Source organism: Delphinapterus leucas, chromosome 14 (genome assembly GCF_059928025.1).
Source record: "Delphinapterus leucas isolate spDelLeu-1000000601 "Yukka" chromosome 14, BTC_Dleu_Yukka2, whole genome shotgun sequence".
Taxonomy (NCBI): domain Eukaryota; kingdom Metazoa; phylum Chordata; class Mammalia; order Artiodactyla; family Monodontidae; genus Delphinapterus; species Delphinapterus leucas.
The window spans coordinates 19,359,832-19,373,502 of NC_143142.1; the positions used below are offsets into that span (position 1 = coordinate 19,359,832).

Here is a 13,671-nt window from a genome sequence, read left to right on the forward strand (position 1 = left end):
TTTTTAATTTATTTTATTGAAATATAGTTGATTTACAATGTTGTGTTAGTTTTTAGTGTACAGCCAAGTGATTCAGTTTTATATATATATATATGTATGTGTGTGTGTATATATATATATTTATATATATACACACACACACACATATTCTTCTTCACATTCTATTCCATTATGGTTTATCATAGGATATTCACTATAATTCCCTGTGCTATACAGTAGGAACTTGTTTATCCATCCTGTATATAGTAGTTTGCATCTGCGAATCCCAAACTCCCAATCCATTCCTCCCCCCCCCACCCCCACCCCCGCCACTGACAACCACTAATCTGTTCTCTATGTCTGTAAGTCTGTTTTCGTTTCGTAGATAAGTTCATCTGTGTCATATTTTAGATTCCATATATAAGTGATATCTAAGGTTAACTTTAAAAGCCAGCTTATTCAGCATTTTAAAAATGTAATCAAGTGTAAGAATAATTTCTTTACATAGTTGATCAAGCAGACATTCATTTTGTAAAGTTAGACTCATCCTTATTAATTTCACAGATGTGTATCAGATACCCACCGTATCCTGCCATTGTCTCGGCTACTAGCATGTACATTATTCGTTCCCGTCACCGTTTTGGTGACGGATATTGCATTATGCCATTTACAGATGAAGAGACTGAGACTGGAGGTTTCCATGACTGGTTCACAGCCGGCAAACAGCCAAGTCACAGCGTGAACTCAGGGTTTCTGACTCTTAAGTCTGGGGCTGTTTGTAAGTAGGACATGAGGGAGCAGTTCTCAGAACTCTGGAGGGTCTGGGAGCATAGGGTTAGTTTATATCTCTTATCCTCAAAGGAATGTAGTGCTTAAAATTACTGGATTCTAGGGGGGAAGTGTGTTCATCTTGGACGTGTTTTGATTTGACTGCAGTTCTTTGTATTGTACGAGGAACTAATACCCATTTTTCTAAAAAAAAAAAAAAGTATGAAAGTTACCATTATCTCAAACAGTAATGTGACAAACGCCATGTGTGTGACTTTCATAAATACCTGTTTGCTGATTTTTTTTCCAAGTGATATTTTAAATTATTTTATTTATTATTATTTAAATTATTTGCTAAAGTATATTTTGGTACCATGACTGCATTGACGTGAAGCTCAGGAGTTGAAGTAAACCTAAGCCTTTGCTCCTTCAGGACCTAATATATCTGATTGTCAATCTGATCATCAGTTTTTCTCGGAAATGCTTATATGTTTATGGCTTTTGTATTTCTGCCGTTTCAAATGAGCAGTGACAGAACGTAATACCTTGCCCAAATATTAGTCAACAATGTTTGCTGTTACCTGAAACCATCTAGTGATGGAATTTTCTTTATTTCTACAGTCACAGCCCTTTCAGACAACATAAAACCAAAGATAAGCATGAGATAGACCGAATGACACTCACCATGGTAAGGAGGTCAAAAACTCTTTTTTTTTTTGCATTATAATTTTCATGTTTCGTTCCATCACAACCAGTATAAAAAAAAAAAAAGCTTTCTTAAAGCACTGGAAATAGATGCCAAGGCAAATATCAGGGTTTGCTAACAATCAGTAAGAGCAAGATGTAGAAAATCAAGAACAAAACTAAAGAAATCAAACAAAAGGAAAAATGCAGAAGAGCGAGGAGACCTGATTCTTCTGGCCCCCGCCTGTCGATTGACTCTGAAGATGAGTAACTGTTCTGTGTTTCTTTAGGGTCAATGTTAGTTGGCAATGAATCTGCAATTTTTTTTTTTAAACGCTATCCTTATGCAAGAAATGGCCTTTAAATCTGGTCGGGGGTGAGGGCACTGTTTCCCTGGATGCATTTTTGAGATCGTATTCTCCCCCCGCCCCCCCACCCCCAGAATGTGGAACTTCCAGACATCTTCTCCCCTGAGCTGAAGTCCCTTCTGGAAGGCTTGCTCCAGCGAGACGTTAGTAAGCGACTCGGCTGCCACGGACGCGGGTAGGCCGTTGCTTCTGCCTTTCAGCGTCTTCACCTGGAAAGCGGAACAGTTCCTTTCAATACATTGAGAATCTTCCATTTCAGTTAGAGGGGGTCGGAGGGAATCACATGGGAACTATATGTATATTGGCCCACGTGTTTTCCTCAGAGTCTGCAACTTCTTCTGTTCCATGTGAACTGAACTTTAGCAGGGATCTTTGGGAAAGACTGTTTCTTCAGTTTAGGGAGGGGTTTGGCATGCACTATTCTGCTAGATTTCTAGTTTGCTTCAAAATTAATATTTGGTGCTTCATATCCCTGCCATCTGATCTATGAGGACTTGTAGACATTTGCTGTAAATCTCTTTAATGTGTAGATCTCTAATTTAGTTCTTAGTTAAATTTGTTCTCATGATTACAGAATCAGATATAGATATAATCTGTGAAAACCCCTAGGTTATCTCAGGCTGGGATAAGCATCCCCAGTAAAGTATCACATGGACCATATTCCTAGGCTCAGTGTGCAGTATTTCTAAACATCACAGTGTTTCTTGGATTGCTTCGAAAGAAGCATATTTTACGTGCTGTCTTAAAGAGCTGGAAATAGTTGTCCCTGTGTGTTCTGTAATAGGAGATAATTTTTGCAAACCGTTTCTTAGATTTCTGAATGCATATTTACTTACCACTGCTGTGACTCCCTGTCTCCCGCAGTGCACAGGAACTAAAAACGCACAACTTCTTCAGAGGCATCGACTGGCAGCAAGTCTACCTGCAGAAGGTACTCCTGCTGGGACCCCACCCCGGGTACCACCCCGACTGTGCTCTCCATCTGCATCTCTGTATGCATCTCTACGTCCTGGCTCTGTCTCCAGGGTCCGCCCCAGCTCTCCATCCACAGCCCTGCTTCTTGCTCTCCTATCCACGTGCTGCCTTATGGTTCATTCCCTTTGGAACAACTTCTCCCTCTTTGTTTATATGTAAAAATGTACGAGAAACGTTTGTCATACACTTAGATACTTTTGAGCCCAGCACCACATAATTTAAGAATTAGCATGATTGTATAGTAGCATAATCCCCCTGGCTTATTTTAAGCTACTTTTTAATATTCTCATTGATTCAGGAAAACGCCCCAAATTCAAGTTGTTGTTGTTTTTTCTCAGTGTTGATGATCATCTTTGGACTCATCTTTGCATCAACTCAGACCGTTGAGGGATGATGCTCTGTTAGTCCTGCCTAATTAGGAATAGAGTTCGGGCTCTGGTTCGGCCAGCATTGGCCTCGGGACGTTTGTGGGTGTGGGGCACCCCACCCTGCCCCATTGCAGGCGTTAAGCTTCTAGCAAACTGGGTCGTGGGGCTGCATCTCCTTTGGGGGCATTGTGAACTGTGCACTGTGATTCGTGTGAGCTTGAATGAGCCCTGCACGGACTGTGACACCTTGATGTGTCGCACTGAGATCTCTTTATAGAATAGCAGGTTGGGACCGGGCCCTGAGTCACCTAGTAGCTGAACCTTTCTTCTCTGGCTCTTCCAGTACCCTCCACCCTTGATCCCTCCCCGGGGGGAAGTCAATGCGGCCGACGCCTTTGACATCGGCTCATTTGATGAAGAGGATACCAAAGGCATCAAGGTACACCGGCGATGCTTGCTTTCAGGTTTTGTTTTGTTTTGTTTTGTTTTGGAGGGTGGGGGATTTTTTAATTGGAAATCAGGCTTCATGATTGACTTCGTACTGGCCTGTTTATGGGCTGTAACTTACAGATGAATATCCGTATATTTGACGAATGTAGAAGAGGTCAAGACCTGAATTAGAGACCACGACAGCTTTCTTTGGACTACCTATTTTACGTTTGATAAACTGCAAAGTGGTCACATTCTTATTGATTTGGATAGATTGGTGGTTGATAGAAAACTCAGACGTGTTATGAAGCAGGGAAATACAGCCGGGCGATGGCAAACGTACTTGGCCTCATGCCAGACAGCCAGTCATCTTAATTCTCCCAAATACCCCGGTTTCTCTGTGTCAGGATGAAAAGAGCAAACAGCGTGAATCATTTTGCATTTGTCAATCAAAAGTAAAATAATCACTTTTTTTTTTTTTTAATATACATAGCATCTTCTGCATTTTTCAGACTTTGGTGCCTATCATTATTTTCCAAGTAGACAGGGCATAATTAGAGGTGGTGAGCCATGGGAGAAAGTCACCCTCTTTTGGATGCCCAGTCAGAGCGTGTCACTACGTGTCAAGTTCTCTCTGCCCCCACTTTCTCAGCTTCTCCCTCTGAGAGGCTCCCCTGCCCGCGTCTTCTCAGCTGCCTGTATTTGTGGCCTTGCGTCAGCCCCCCCGGTCTTTCCTACCAGGCAGCTGTAAAGGCGATTGGGGTGCTCACGTGGCCAGTTTCCCAGGATGGCAGGGTGGGGGCTGGCGGGGAAGGTCAGGTGAAGCACAGCGGAGAGGGCCTGGTCTGAGCCGTGGCTCCCCTGGGGACAGCAGCGTGACCACTGTGCAGACGCTCGGCATCTTCTGTGGCCTGGACAGACAGGACCACCCTATAGCTTCGGGAATAGTCCTTCTTCAAAGTTATCTAAAAGGATCACTGCTGTCACAGTAGAATTTTGTCATCAGACATACTTCTCTCCAGCAAAGGACACTAAAAGGAAAACGAATATCACGTGGGAGCCTGTGAAAATTTTGTTGTTCAAAAGAGAGTCTCACGCTTTCAATTTTGTCAGCTGTATTCTGGGCTTTGGAGTCAGACACACTGGCCTCAGATCTGCACTTATTACCTAAGGGAATCAGGGCCATTTAGGGAACCTCAGGAGCATTGGTTTGCTTGCCTGTGAAGTGAGGGGTTTCATTGCCAGGCCTTCTCTATGGGTGGGTCACCTGTGTCAGCCTCCTGGCATGTACACTAGGAGTTTCTGTTGTGGTGGTTTTGCTTCTTCCGGAACCAGAGCTGAGAAGGCTGTGTCTCTTAAAATGCAGCCCAAATAATACATTGTTCTTTAAGGAGAAAAAAAAAAAAGGCTCACTTCATGTAGAGCTTTGTTTTATTCATTTTTCACATAGGCCGAGTCATAAAGACCAAGGCTCTCTGACCTTACAGGAGATGGAACCATTTGTATATAAAGCAGAGTTGTCCATTTCAGAGCAACTACTTTGGAAAGGAGGGTGTTTTCACTTTTGCCCAACTCTGCAGAATCTGCCCCAGTGTCCCTCATCGCAGGGTGCTCTCCTGACCTTGGTGCTCTAACACTGCACCGCACACGCACACACACACCACACACACACACGCACGAGCGTGTTCACACTCAGGACACACAAAGGTTTCAGCTCCAGGCTTGGTTTGGGCGTCTGAAGAAAGCTGGAAGGGGAAGAACTGTACACATTTTGATCTCAGAATCAGCACGTTAGGATAACAAGTCAGTGAGGGTGGGTGGAGAGCATCCTGATTGGGACCAGGATGCAGGTTCCTCCAGTGGTTCAGTGACTCACTCAAGGCCTGTGGGCAGGAGCCTCACCCTTGGTCTTTCTCCCTTTTCCTTCTAAATAACTTGTCTCTCTCCCGTGCTTATCTCTCAGGCAAGGGAGTGAACGAGTCAAGCGTCTAGAGAGATCCCTGCTTTTGAAAGACAGGGCTATTTTTTCCCATCAGCAGGATCACTTGTCTTTCTGCCACAGAGCTGTAACTCAAATCTGTAAAACCATTTTCTTAGCTTGCTTTCAGAGTACAGGCTCACTTAGGGAGAAGAATGAAGAATTTTGAGTAATAGTTTGGAAGAGAAATGCTATCGTTAAGTGTAATTTTTCTTAACAGCACCTCTGAAAGGCCACATTGGCTAAAGTCTCCATGTATCTCGAGACTTATGATCATACTGTTCAACTTGGATTCATTGGAAGGCTCGTGGGCTAAATGGTAAATTTGGCCTAGCGGACCTTTTAGTGTTTCTCACTTTACAGAATAATGGGAGGGTGGTTAGAAAGCCCTCCTGGCTTCTCCCTTGTAACTGTATCTAAAACCATAGGGATCTGTTTTCACAAATAAAATATCCTCACTATAATCGAAATTATTTTGTTGCCAGATTCTTGTCATCCTTTAAAGAAAACCCTCTATATGTTAGTTTTCATTGGCAAAAACGCTATGAAGATGCTGTAGAAGCTTGGGCTGCATCTGAGTGACCCAGGGATGGAAGTGAAGTGCCCATAATATATCACCGTGTGTGGATCCCGGTTGTTAGATTGTCTTTCTTTTTAAAAGATTTTATTGAAGTATAGTTGATGTACAATATTATATAACTTACAGGGGTACAATATAGTGATTAACAACTTTTAAAGGTTATACTCCATTTACAGTCATTGTAAGATACTGGCTATCTTCCCCGTGTTGTACAGTATATGCCTTGGTCACTCGATCGTCATTGGTGGAGGTTTATGACAAGTAATAAATTGTCTCTTAATGGTTATAGGCTGTTGTCTAGTTATCTTCCTACACCCAGTTATGGTACTTTTGAATCTGTTGCCTTTGTAAGCATGTTAAATCATACATATCTTGATTTCTTAAAATAATAAGCTTCTTGATTGCGACCAAGAACTCTACAAGAACTTCCCTTTGGTGATCTCTGAGCGCTGGCAGCAGGAAGTGGCGGAAACTGTTTATGAAGCCGTAAATGCAGACACGGATAAAATCGAGGCCAGGAAGAGAGCTAAAAATAAGCAGCTTGGCCACGAAGAAGGTAAAATAGCTGGTGTGTCTGAAGATATTTCTAAAGCAATGAATTTTCAAGATCTCTTGTAAAGCTGAACATAGTATCTGGGTCATAAAGTACTTTCCAGTAGAGTGGGGGAAATGCCATAAATTGTTTTCGTTTTACCTGGCTTGGGAAAGATCAGTGTGAAATGATATTTCAAAGTCTTTAATTTTTTAAAAGTTTTTATTGAAATTTAGTTGATTCACAACGTTGTGTTAGTTTCAAGTATACGGCAAAGTGATTCTGTTATACATATATATAAATATATACTTGATATTTCAAAGTCTTTAGTCCACATATAAATAATATGTATGGAGGTCATCAGCAGTATTTTGTCAATACACCTTCTTATCTTGGAGTTTGGGGGCCAGTTTGGAAGTTTTCTTCCTTAAAGATTAAGTATCACGGTGTCAGCAACAGGGCCAGCTTCCTGGGTGTCTGGCCTGTGTGGTGTCATCAGGCCGCCGACCCAGGTGAATGCTCTGCTGGCACCATCTTGACATTCTTAATAATTTTTTAACAAGCGGCCTGCATTTTCATTTTCCCCGCAAAGTATGGTGAGGAACTTAGTATTACATGTTTATTTGTCAAGAGACATAAGTGTACATACATACATTTATATTATAAACAGCATGAAAGAGTCACCAGGGCCAAACTGGGGGGAGGGGCCGAGTGGGCGCGTCAAGGACCCGAGATTATCTAAAGCCACGGGGAAAATGGTGGAAAATTCACCGTCGCCATTGCCAGAAAGAGCGACTTATGGCTTTACTCTTTTCTTAAGCTCCCAATTTGGCTTCATACTATATCTTGTGTGGGCTTTTATTCCTGAATCTTGGCTAAACTCCTTAGGCTTAACCTATTGGCCTCAAAAATACTGGGCAGTTAGTTGCACTGCCTGCGTACCTCCTCATTACTGTAGTGACTGGTTACGTGCTCTTATTTAGAATAAACATGACGAGTACCTCTCCACTCAACTCCATTCATACGATCACAGATAACTGTGCCAAAAACCAACAGCAGAAGAAATACCAAGAAGAAGCCATCCCAGCATTAAGAGATATTCCTATTAGTGAAGTAAACCAAATGTTCTTTCTTGCAGCCAAAGAACTTTACACCAAAAACTGAATTGTATGTAGACTAATACCAAACGCTTATTACAAATTTTTGATGTAAAAATTTCGACCATAGTAATTTTGACTATCTTTCTGATTAATATCCAGTATTGAAATGTAAAAAAAAAGAAGTTGAACTTCTCTTAGATTAAGTTCTATTAATATTATAAATGTTATCAAGGGGCTTCCCTGGTGGCGCAGTGGTTGAGAGTCCGCCTGCCGATGCAGGGCACACGGGTTTGTGCCCTGGTCTGGGAAGATCCCACATGCCATGGAGCGGCTGGGCCCGTGAGCCATGGCCACTGAGCCTGCGCGTCCGGAGCCTGTGCTCCGCAATGGGAGAGGCCACAACAGTGAGAAGCCCGCGTACCGGAAAAAAAAAAAAAAAAAAGTGTTATCAAATAGTAGTTACTAATGGACAGAATAAGTAAAATCCTGCATTACCATATAGCAAATATCCCTCCCCCCCAAAAAAAGAAAGAGTCACCAAGCCATATTTTTATTTACCATATTTGAGTGCCCTATTAGGATTTCCAAAGGAGAATACATAACATCCAGTATTAAATAAATCCGTCACCTTTGATTCACCAAATATTGCCACTCTTGATTTTTCTAAGACTTTATGGATTTTTGATATTTAAACTTATTGTGGTTAGTGATGAAGATAGCTTTTTGTTTTACTTCTAAGCAAAGACCTTTCTGAGGTTAACGTATAATAAGAATGACCGGAAACAATTTCAGTCTGTGAACAATTTGCTTTGGTGGGGGTATCTTGGTGCAGGATTCGTGGGTCTTGTCGACCATTCCCCAGTAGCATTTATCATCAGTTTAGAAAAGTGTCCACCATACTGGATGAATGACTCCTTACCTAAAAGTCGCCTGAGTGCACCAAGGGAATGTGACAGCCCTTTAACTGTGTTCACCTCTGTTCTGCAGGGAAAGGGGCTTTATTTCTAAGCCGTTCTTGAGAGAACGGGTCCACTGAGATCACTCTGGACCACGTTTGCTGTTACGGATTTTACACAGGAAATTATAGCCTCGGTAGTTTGCTCAAGGGAGAGCCACGATATCACTAGAATCTTGACAAATTGGACCCAGAAAAAAATATGTATGTTAATGACCTTGTTGAAGTGTAGGCTTTTAATTAGAGCTGTAATTAGATCGTCTAGCAAATTAATGAATTATTCTCACATGTAATTAAGTAATTTAGGAATAACTAGATCTTGGTTGAAGATCTCAGAAGAAGTAAAAATATAAGACGTATACTTTAAATGTACTTGACAAATGCAGACACCTTTTCCATTAAAATGGCAACTCCGTGAACCACACCCCATCACCACGGACCCTCCCGAGGCCCCTCCCTCCTTCATTCTTTTCCTTCCTGCTTGTGTCCAAGTGACACAACATGGGTTTTGCTTATTTATTACCTGAATCTCCCACTAGAATGTAAGCTCCCTGAAGGCGAGGACTTTTGTCTCTTTTATCCACTGCTGTGTCCAGAATGCCTAGCACATGCCCAGCACCTAGGCATTCATTCCCTTCATAGTTGAATGAGTGAGTGAGTGAGTGAATGAATGATTTTAGCACAATCACCAAATCCTCTAGGGAAGGCAAAGTAAGCCACTTAAAATTGACCTTTTTTTTTTTTTTTTTGAGACAATACTTTGCTGTAAAACATGCATGTGAATTAGCTTGGCCTCCCTACATAACCATATATATGAAGGATAATTAAAACCTTAAGTGGAGGAAAGACCAGTTTTTGACCCTTGTGTTACTTTGGCTTCTTTGGACAAGAAAATCCCCTCTCTTGTTATTTTTTTTTTAAATAACATTAAAGGGAGAAGCCCAATTCCGTATAAAGGCAAAGGTACTTTGGGCATAGCTTGAGCTTAATCACTCTCTATTCCTCAGTTATCACTCTACATAATGAAAAAATATTTAGCAAACAAACATTGACCCTCTCAGAGCAATAGAGGAACATCATGAATTTATCAGAATATTGAGAAACAGCCATTTAATGTGTTAGTAGAGAGATGAAGAGACCTGTTCTTTAATTTGTTTAAAGCTAAAATAATGATTTCTATAGTGTGCTGTCTTTATAGAAGCTTGCTCTTTTTCTAAAATGTGTGTCATTCTTTTTTTCTGAGAAGCATATAGGCATTCTGTTTCAGACCCTGCTAAATTTCATCGTTGTGTTCCGTGCCTCAGATTACGCTCTGGGAAGAGACTGCATCATGCACGGGTACATGCTGAAGCTGGGAAACCCATTCCTGACTCAGTGGCAGCGTCGATATTTTTACCTCTTTCCAAACAGACTTGAATGGAGAGGAGAGGGCGAGTCACGAGTAAGTCTGTGGCATCTTCCCGAGCACTCGTTTCCGTGGTGATTTCACTTCGCCGGCATGTTTTCTCAAATCTCCCTCTAGCTCCCATATCTCTTTTAGCATGTATACATGAGATTTTCATGTTCAGACATTAACTTTTAAACTTCTGAGTCAAGGAAGGATTTGGTCCTACCTGAAAATAGAAGGTGCCTTCCAGGGAGGTCAAAGCAGACAGGCTTGAGGAGGGCTGGAGAGCGGTTAGGTGGATCAAAAAAGGGGAAAAAACTGGGACTTTGGAGTCAGAGGTGTTTAAATCCACTGCTCTGTGTCTCTGGGACTTGGAGCACATTATGTCGACTGAGCCTCAGTTTCCTCATCTATAAAGTGGGAGAAGAAGAAATGATAACGACTACTACAATTGTTGCAGATTTATCTCGGGCCTGGTGCTGTAGACACACAGACACAAACACACACACAGACACACTTTTAATTTGTTGAGCAACCTTTGAGGTCCAAGCCTTATATTATAAAGAGAGAACCAGGGCTTAGAGAGGGAAGGTCTGGCACCAGTGACAGGTGTGGGTGAGGAGTGATTCCGACTGGGGTCTGCCTGTGCCCCGTGTCTCCGTTACGAGGCCTCCCTGAGTCGGGGTTGAGTAAGACGAGGTCTGCGGTGCAGGCTGAGAAGCTTGGCACCCAGGCCAGGGCACCTGACCCCCCTCCTCTTGTCTCCACCTTGCTGGAAAATCGGAAGTGGGTATTATCGCATTAGATGGGAAGATACAGCCACCCTGTAAGGTCCTTTCGAGAGCTAATGTTAGTGAACAAGAAAAGAGAAATTTCCCATCTACACCATCCCTCGTAGCAAGTGGGGCAGCATTTATTAAGCGTCTGCTGTGTGGAGCGCCCAGGGCTTGTCTCCATGGAAGGTGGCAACCCATGTGGAAGGAGTTGTGCTCTTGCGGAGGGAATGGTTGGCCATCATAAGCAGGACAGTGGTCCCAACTGTGAAAAACATAGTTGGTGTATTGGAATATGGCCCCTGTATCAGAATATAGCTCTCTACTGGCCAGAGCATGGAAAATGGTGAGCCCAAATCTGGTGTGTTTGACTTTGGAATGTGTTTTGCAAATCCTTGTTGGTGAAGATGCCGTTTAATTACAAGTGATTGCTACTGTGTATGACCACATTCTTCATAAACGACCATGATCTTCTCACTATTGCTAGTGCCGTAGAAGTCATTTTCTAAAAATTCATACATCTGGGATCTGAGTTATGATTAGTAAGACTCTATGGGGGTCCTGAATTATAACTCAGGTACTGCTAAGTATTGTATAATATAAAATATACACATTACATAGAACATGTGTATATGATGATACGTAAATACAAGATAATTATATTTTGTATAATATTACATATGTATTTTTTACATTATCGTATACTTACTAGCACCTGAGTTATAACTCATACATATATCATTATATAATGTTTATTTCCGGATAATGAGTGGCCCTGGGCGTAGTATGCGTTTACTATGCTACCTACTGGTCAGTCACTGTTGCACACTTTGAAAGGAAATTGTCTCACTTTTCAGGATATTTGAAAACTAAAATCTTCTTTTGCTTACCATTGGATATGATAAATTATCTTGGTTTTAAAAGAGTCAGCATTTAGCGTTGATTCACGAAGCTACGTAATGTGCCTGGGTAGATTCGTAAGTTTAAGTAAGGGAAAAAGAAAACGTGGGTTTATGATGGTGTTGTTTTTCATTTAGGATTCCTGGCGTATTTATCCCAAAAGACATAAAATGGTAAGGTGCTCAGAGACACGGTAGCATTCACTGGAAGCAGTGATGCTGTGGACCCAGCAGGACAGTCGTTTAAGGATGTCACCTGTGTTTATAACATCATTTTGACGTGATCAAAATATCAGTTGCTTACAAGCTCGCGTGACCGAACTTTTACTGGGCTGCTGGGTTCAAAGCCAGCGACACACCTCTCGCTCATGTAGATCGTAGGGTAGCCGCGTCACTGTTCCCTCATAGCAGGATTGATCGTGTCTAGGCAAGTGTGTGATGCAGGAGAGGTACGTGTGATTCACACCCATCCCCACGTTAGTACTGTGCTGAGGGAACAGCTTTGCTTTCTGCCTCATAGAGACGTTCCTTTCTTTGCAGCTTTCTTTGAGATGTTACATTTTGAATTTTCGTACATTTCTTTTGTAGTCATTTCCCCCCACTTCTAGAATATCATCAAAGAAAGAAAGATGCTGATTTTTTTTCTTTACTTTTTCTAAGCGGGTAGTTTTCAGTATTATTTATTAACTTAATTTAAAAAGTCATGCAATAATGTGAAGTAACTTATCGTCTTTTATTTTTACGGTCAGCAAAATTTACTGACAATGGAACAGATTGTGTCTGTGGAAGAAACTCAGATTAAAGACAAAAAGTGCATTTTGTTGAGGATAAAAGGAGGGAAGCAATTTGTCTTGCAGTGTGAGGTGAGTGTTTATTTGTATTTTTTCCAGAGGTGAAAGTTAGAACAATTATATAAACATTCAACAAAGGTGCCTGCCTGGTTATCAAACATTTTCTTACTCCATGCTTTATCACTCACGAACTTAGCAAGAAAGTTGGAAGGTACAAGGATCTCAGCAAATTAACAGTTATTTTAAAAGAAGTGTTTCTTAGAAAATGGCAGGAGGAAGGACAGGAAATAACGTGATTACCCTATCTGGAAACCATCCAGTATTTAATAGGAGCCTTGAATTTTATTTGTTCCACAATTTTCCAGATCTGATCTGATCTTTCAGCATGTTTGAAGTTGAGGTTTGTGTGTTGAAATAAACATAAGATCCCCAAGTAACTCTTAATAGGGGAAATGTCATCTTTCTCTCCCCAAAGTCCTATTGTACCTCAAACTTAATTCCTGAACACTTCTCCTGGGGTGTGGGGGGATGTTTAGTGGGGGGTGAGAAAAGAGCGTATTTAGAGAGATAAAGCAGTAGTAGATACAAAGACGTGTTTGCTTCACGACTTCAACACTTTTCTACTGGGTGTGTGTGTGTGTGTGTGTGTGTGTGCATGCGCATGTGTGTGTGTGTGTATGTGTATACGTGCTTGTAAAGAGCATATTTAGAGAGATAAACTAGTAGTTGATGGAAAAACATATGATTAATTACTTCATGACGTCATTACACATGTGAAGGCGCTTCTGAAATTTGTCAAAACTCCTCGTGTATTATTTTCTAGACTCGAGTTATTTTAGACATCAGAGATCAAAGGTGATCTTTCAACAAAGTCAAGGCAGCACTTCTCCTGTGGGGTTGTAGGAGGCTCTTCTGAAGGACTTGGTCCCTCTTCTGGGCAAGGGGCCCCTGGAGGAAGTTCCTGCGTGACCCCCCCCATTACTCACCGGCCGCGGGGTGGGACATGGGGTGTGCTTTCTCTGGGGGGAAGGGGGTTCCAAGGACTGGCCAGAGGTATCCATGTGTGTCGGCGAAGCCAGTGACACTATCCCAACTCCTCCGCCTC

At 41.9% G+C, this 13,671-nt stretch overlaps 1 protein-coding gene and 1 pseudogene across 6 annotated transcripts in view; both read left to right on the plus strand.

Moving 5' to 3' along the window:
• Positions 1-13,671, plus strand: part of GRK3 (G protein-coupled receptor kinase 3) — a 145,953-nt gene that overhangs the window by 107,010 nt on the left and 25,272 nt on the right. For all 6 annotated transcript variants that reach the window (XM_022550787.3, XM_022550784.2, XM_022550790.3 and 3 more), the window contains 7 exons: positions 1,369-1,435; positions 1,874-1,974; positions 2,664-2,730; positions 3,486-3,581; positions 6,523-6,685; positions 10,021-10,157; positions 12,525-12,638. In XM_022550787.3, coding sequence (XP_022406495.1) covers positions 1,369-1,435; positions 1,874-1,974; positions 2,664-2,730; positions 3,486-3,581; positions 6,523-6,685; positions 10,021-10,157; positions 12,525-12,638 — 745 coding nt within the window. The remainder of the gene's footprint in view (positions 1-1,368; positions 1,436-1,873; positions 1,975-2,663; positions 2,731-3,485; positions 3,582-6,522; positions 6,686-10,020; positions 10,158-12,524; positions 12,639-13,671) is intronic.
• Positions 6,699-10,009, plus strand: LOC111162698 (phosphatidylinositol N-acetylglucosaminyltransferase subunit P pseudogene; annotated as a pseudogene).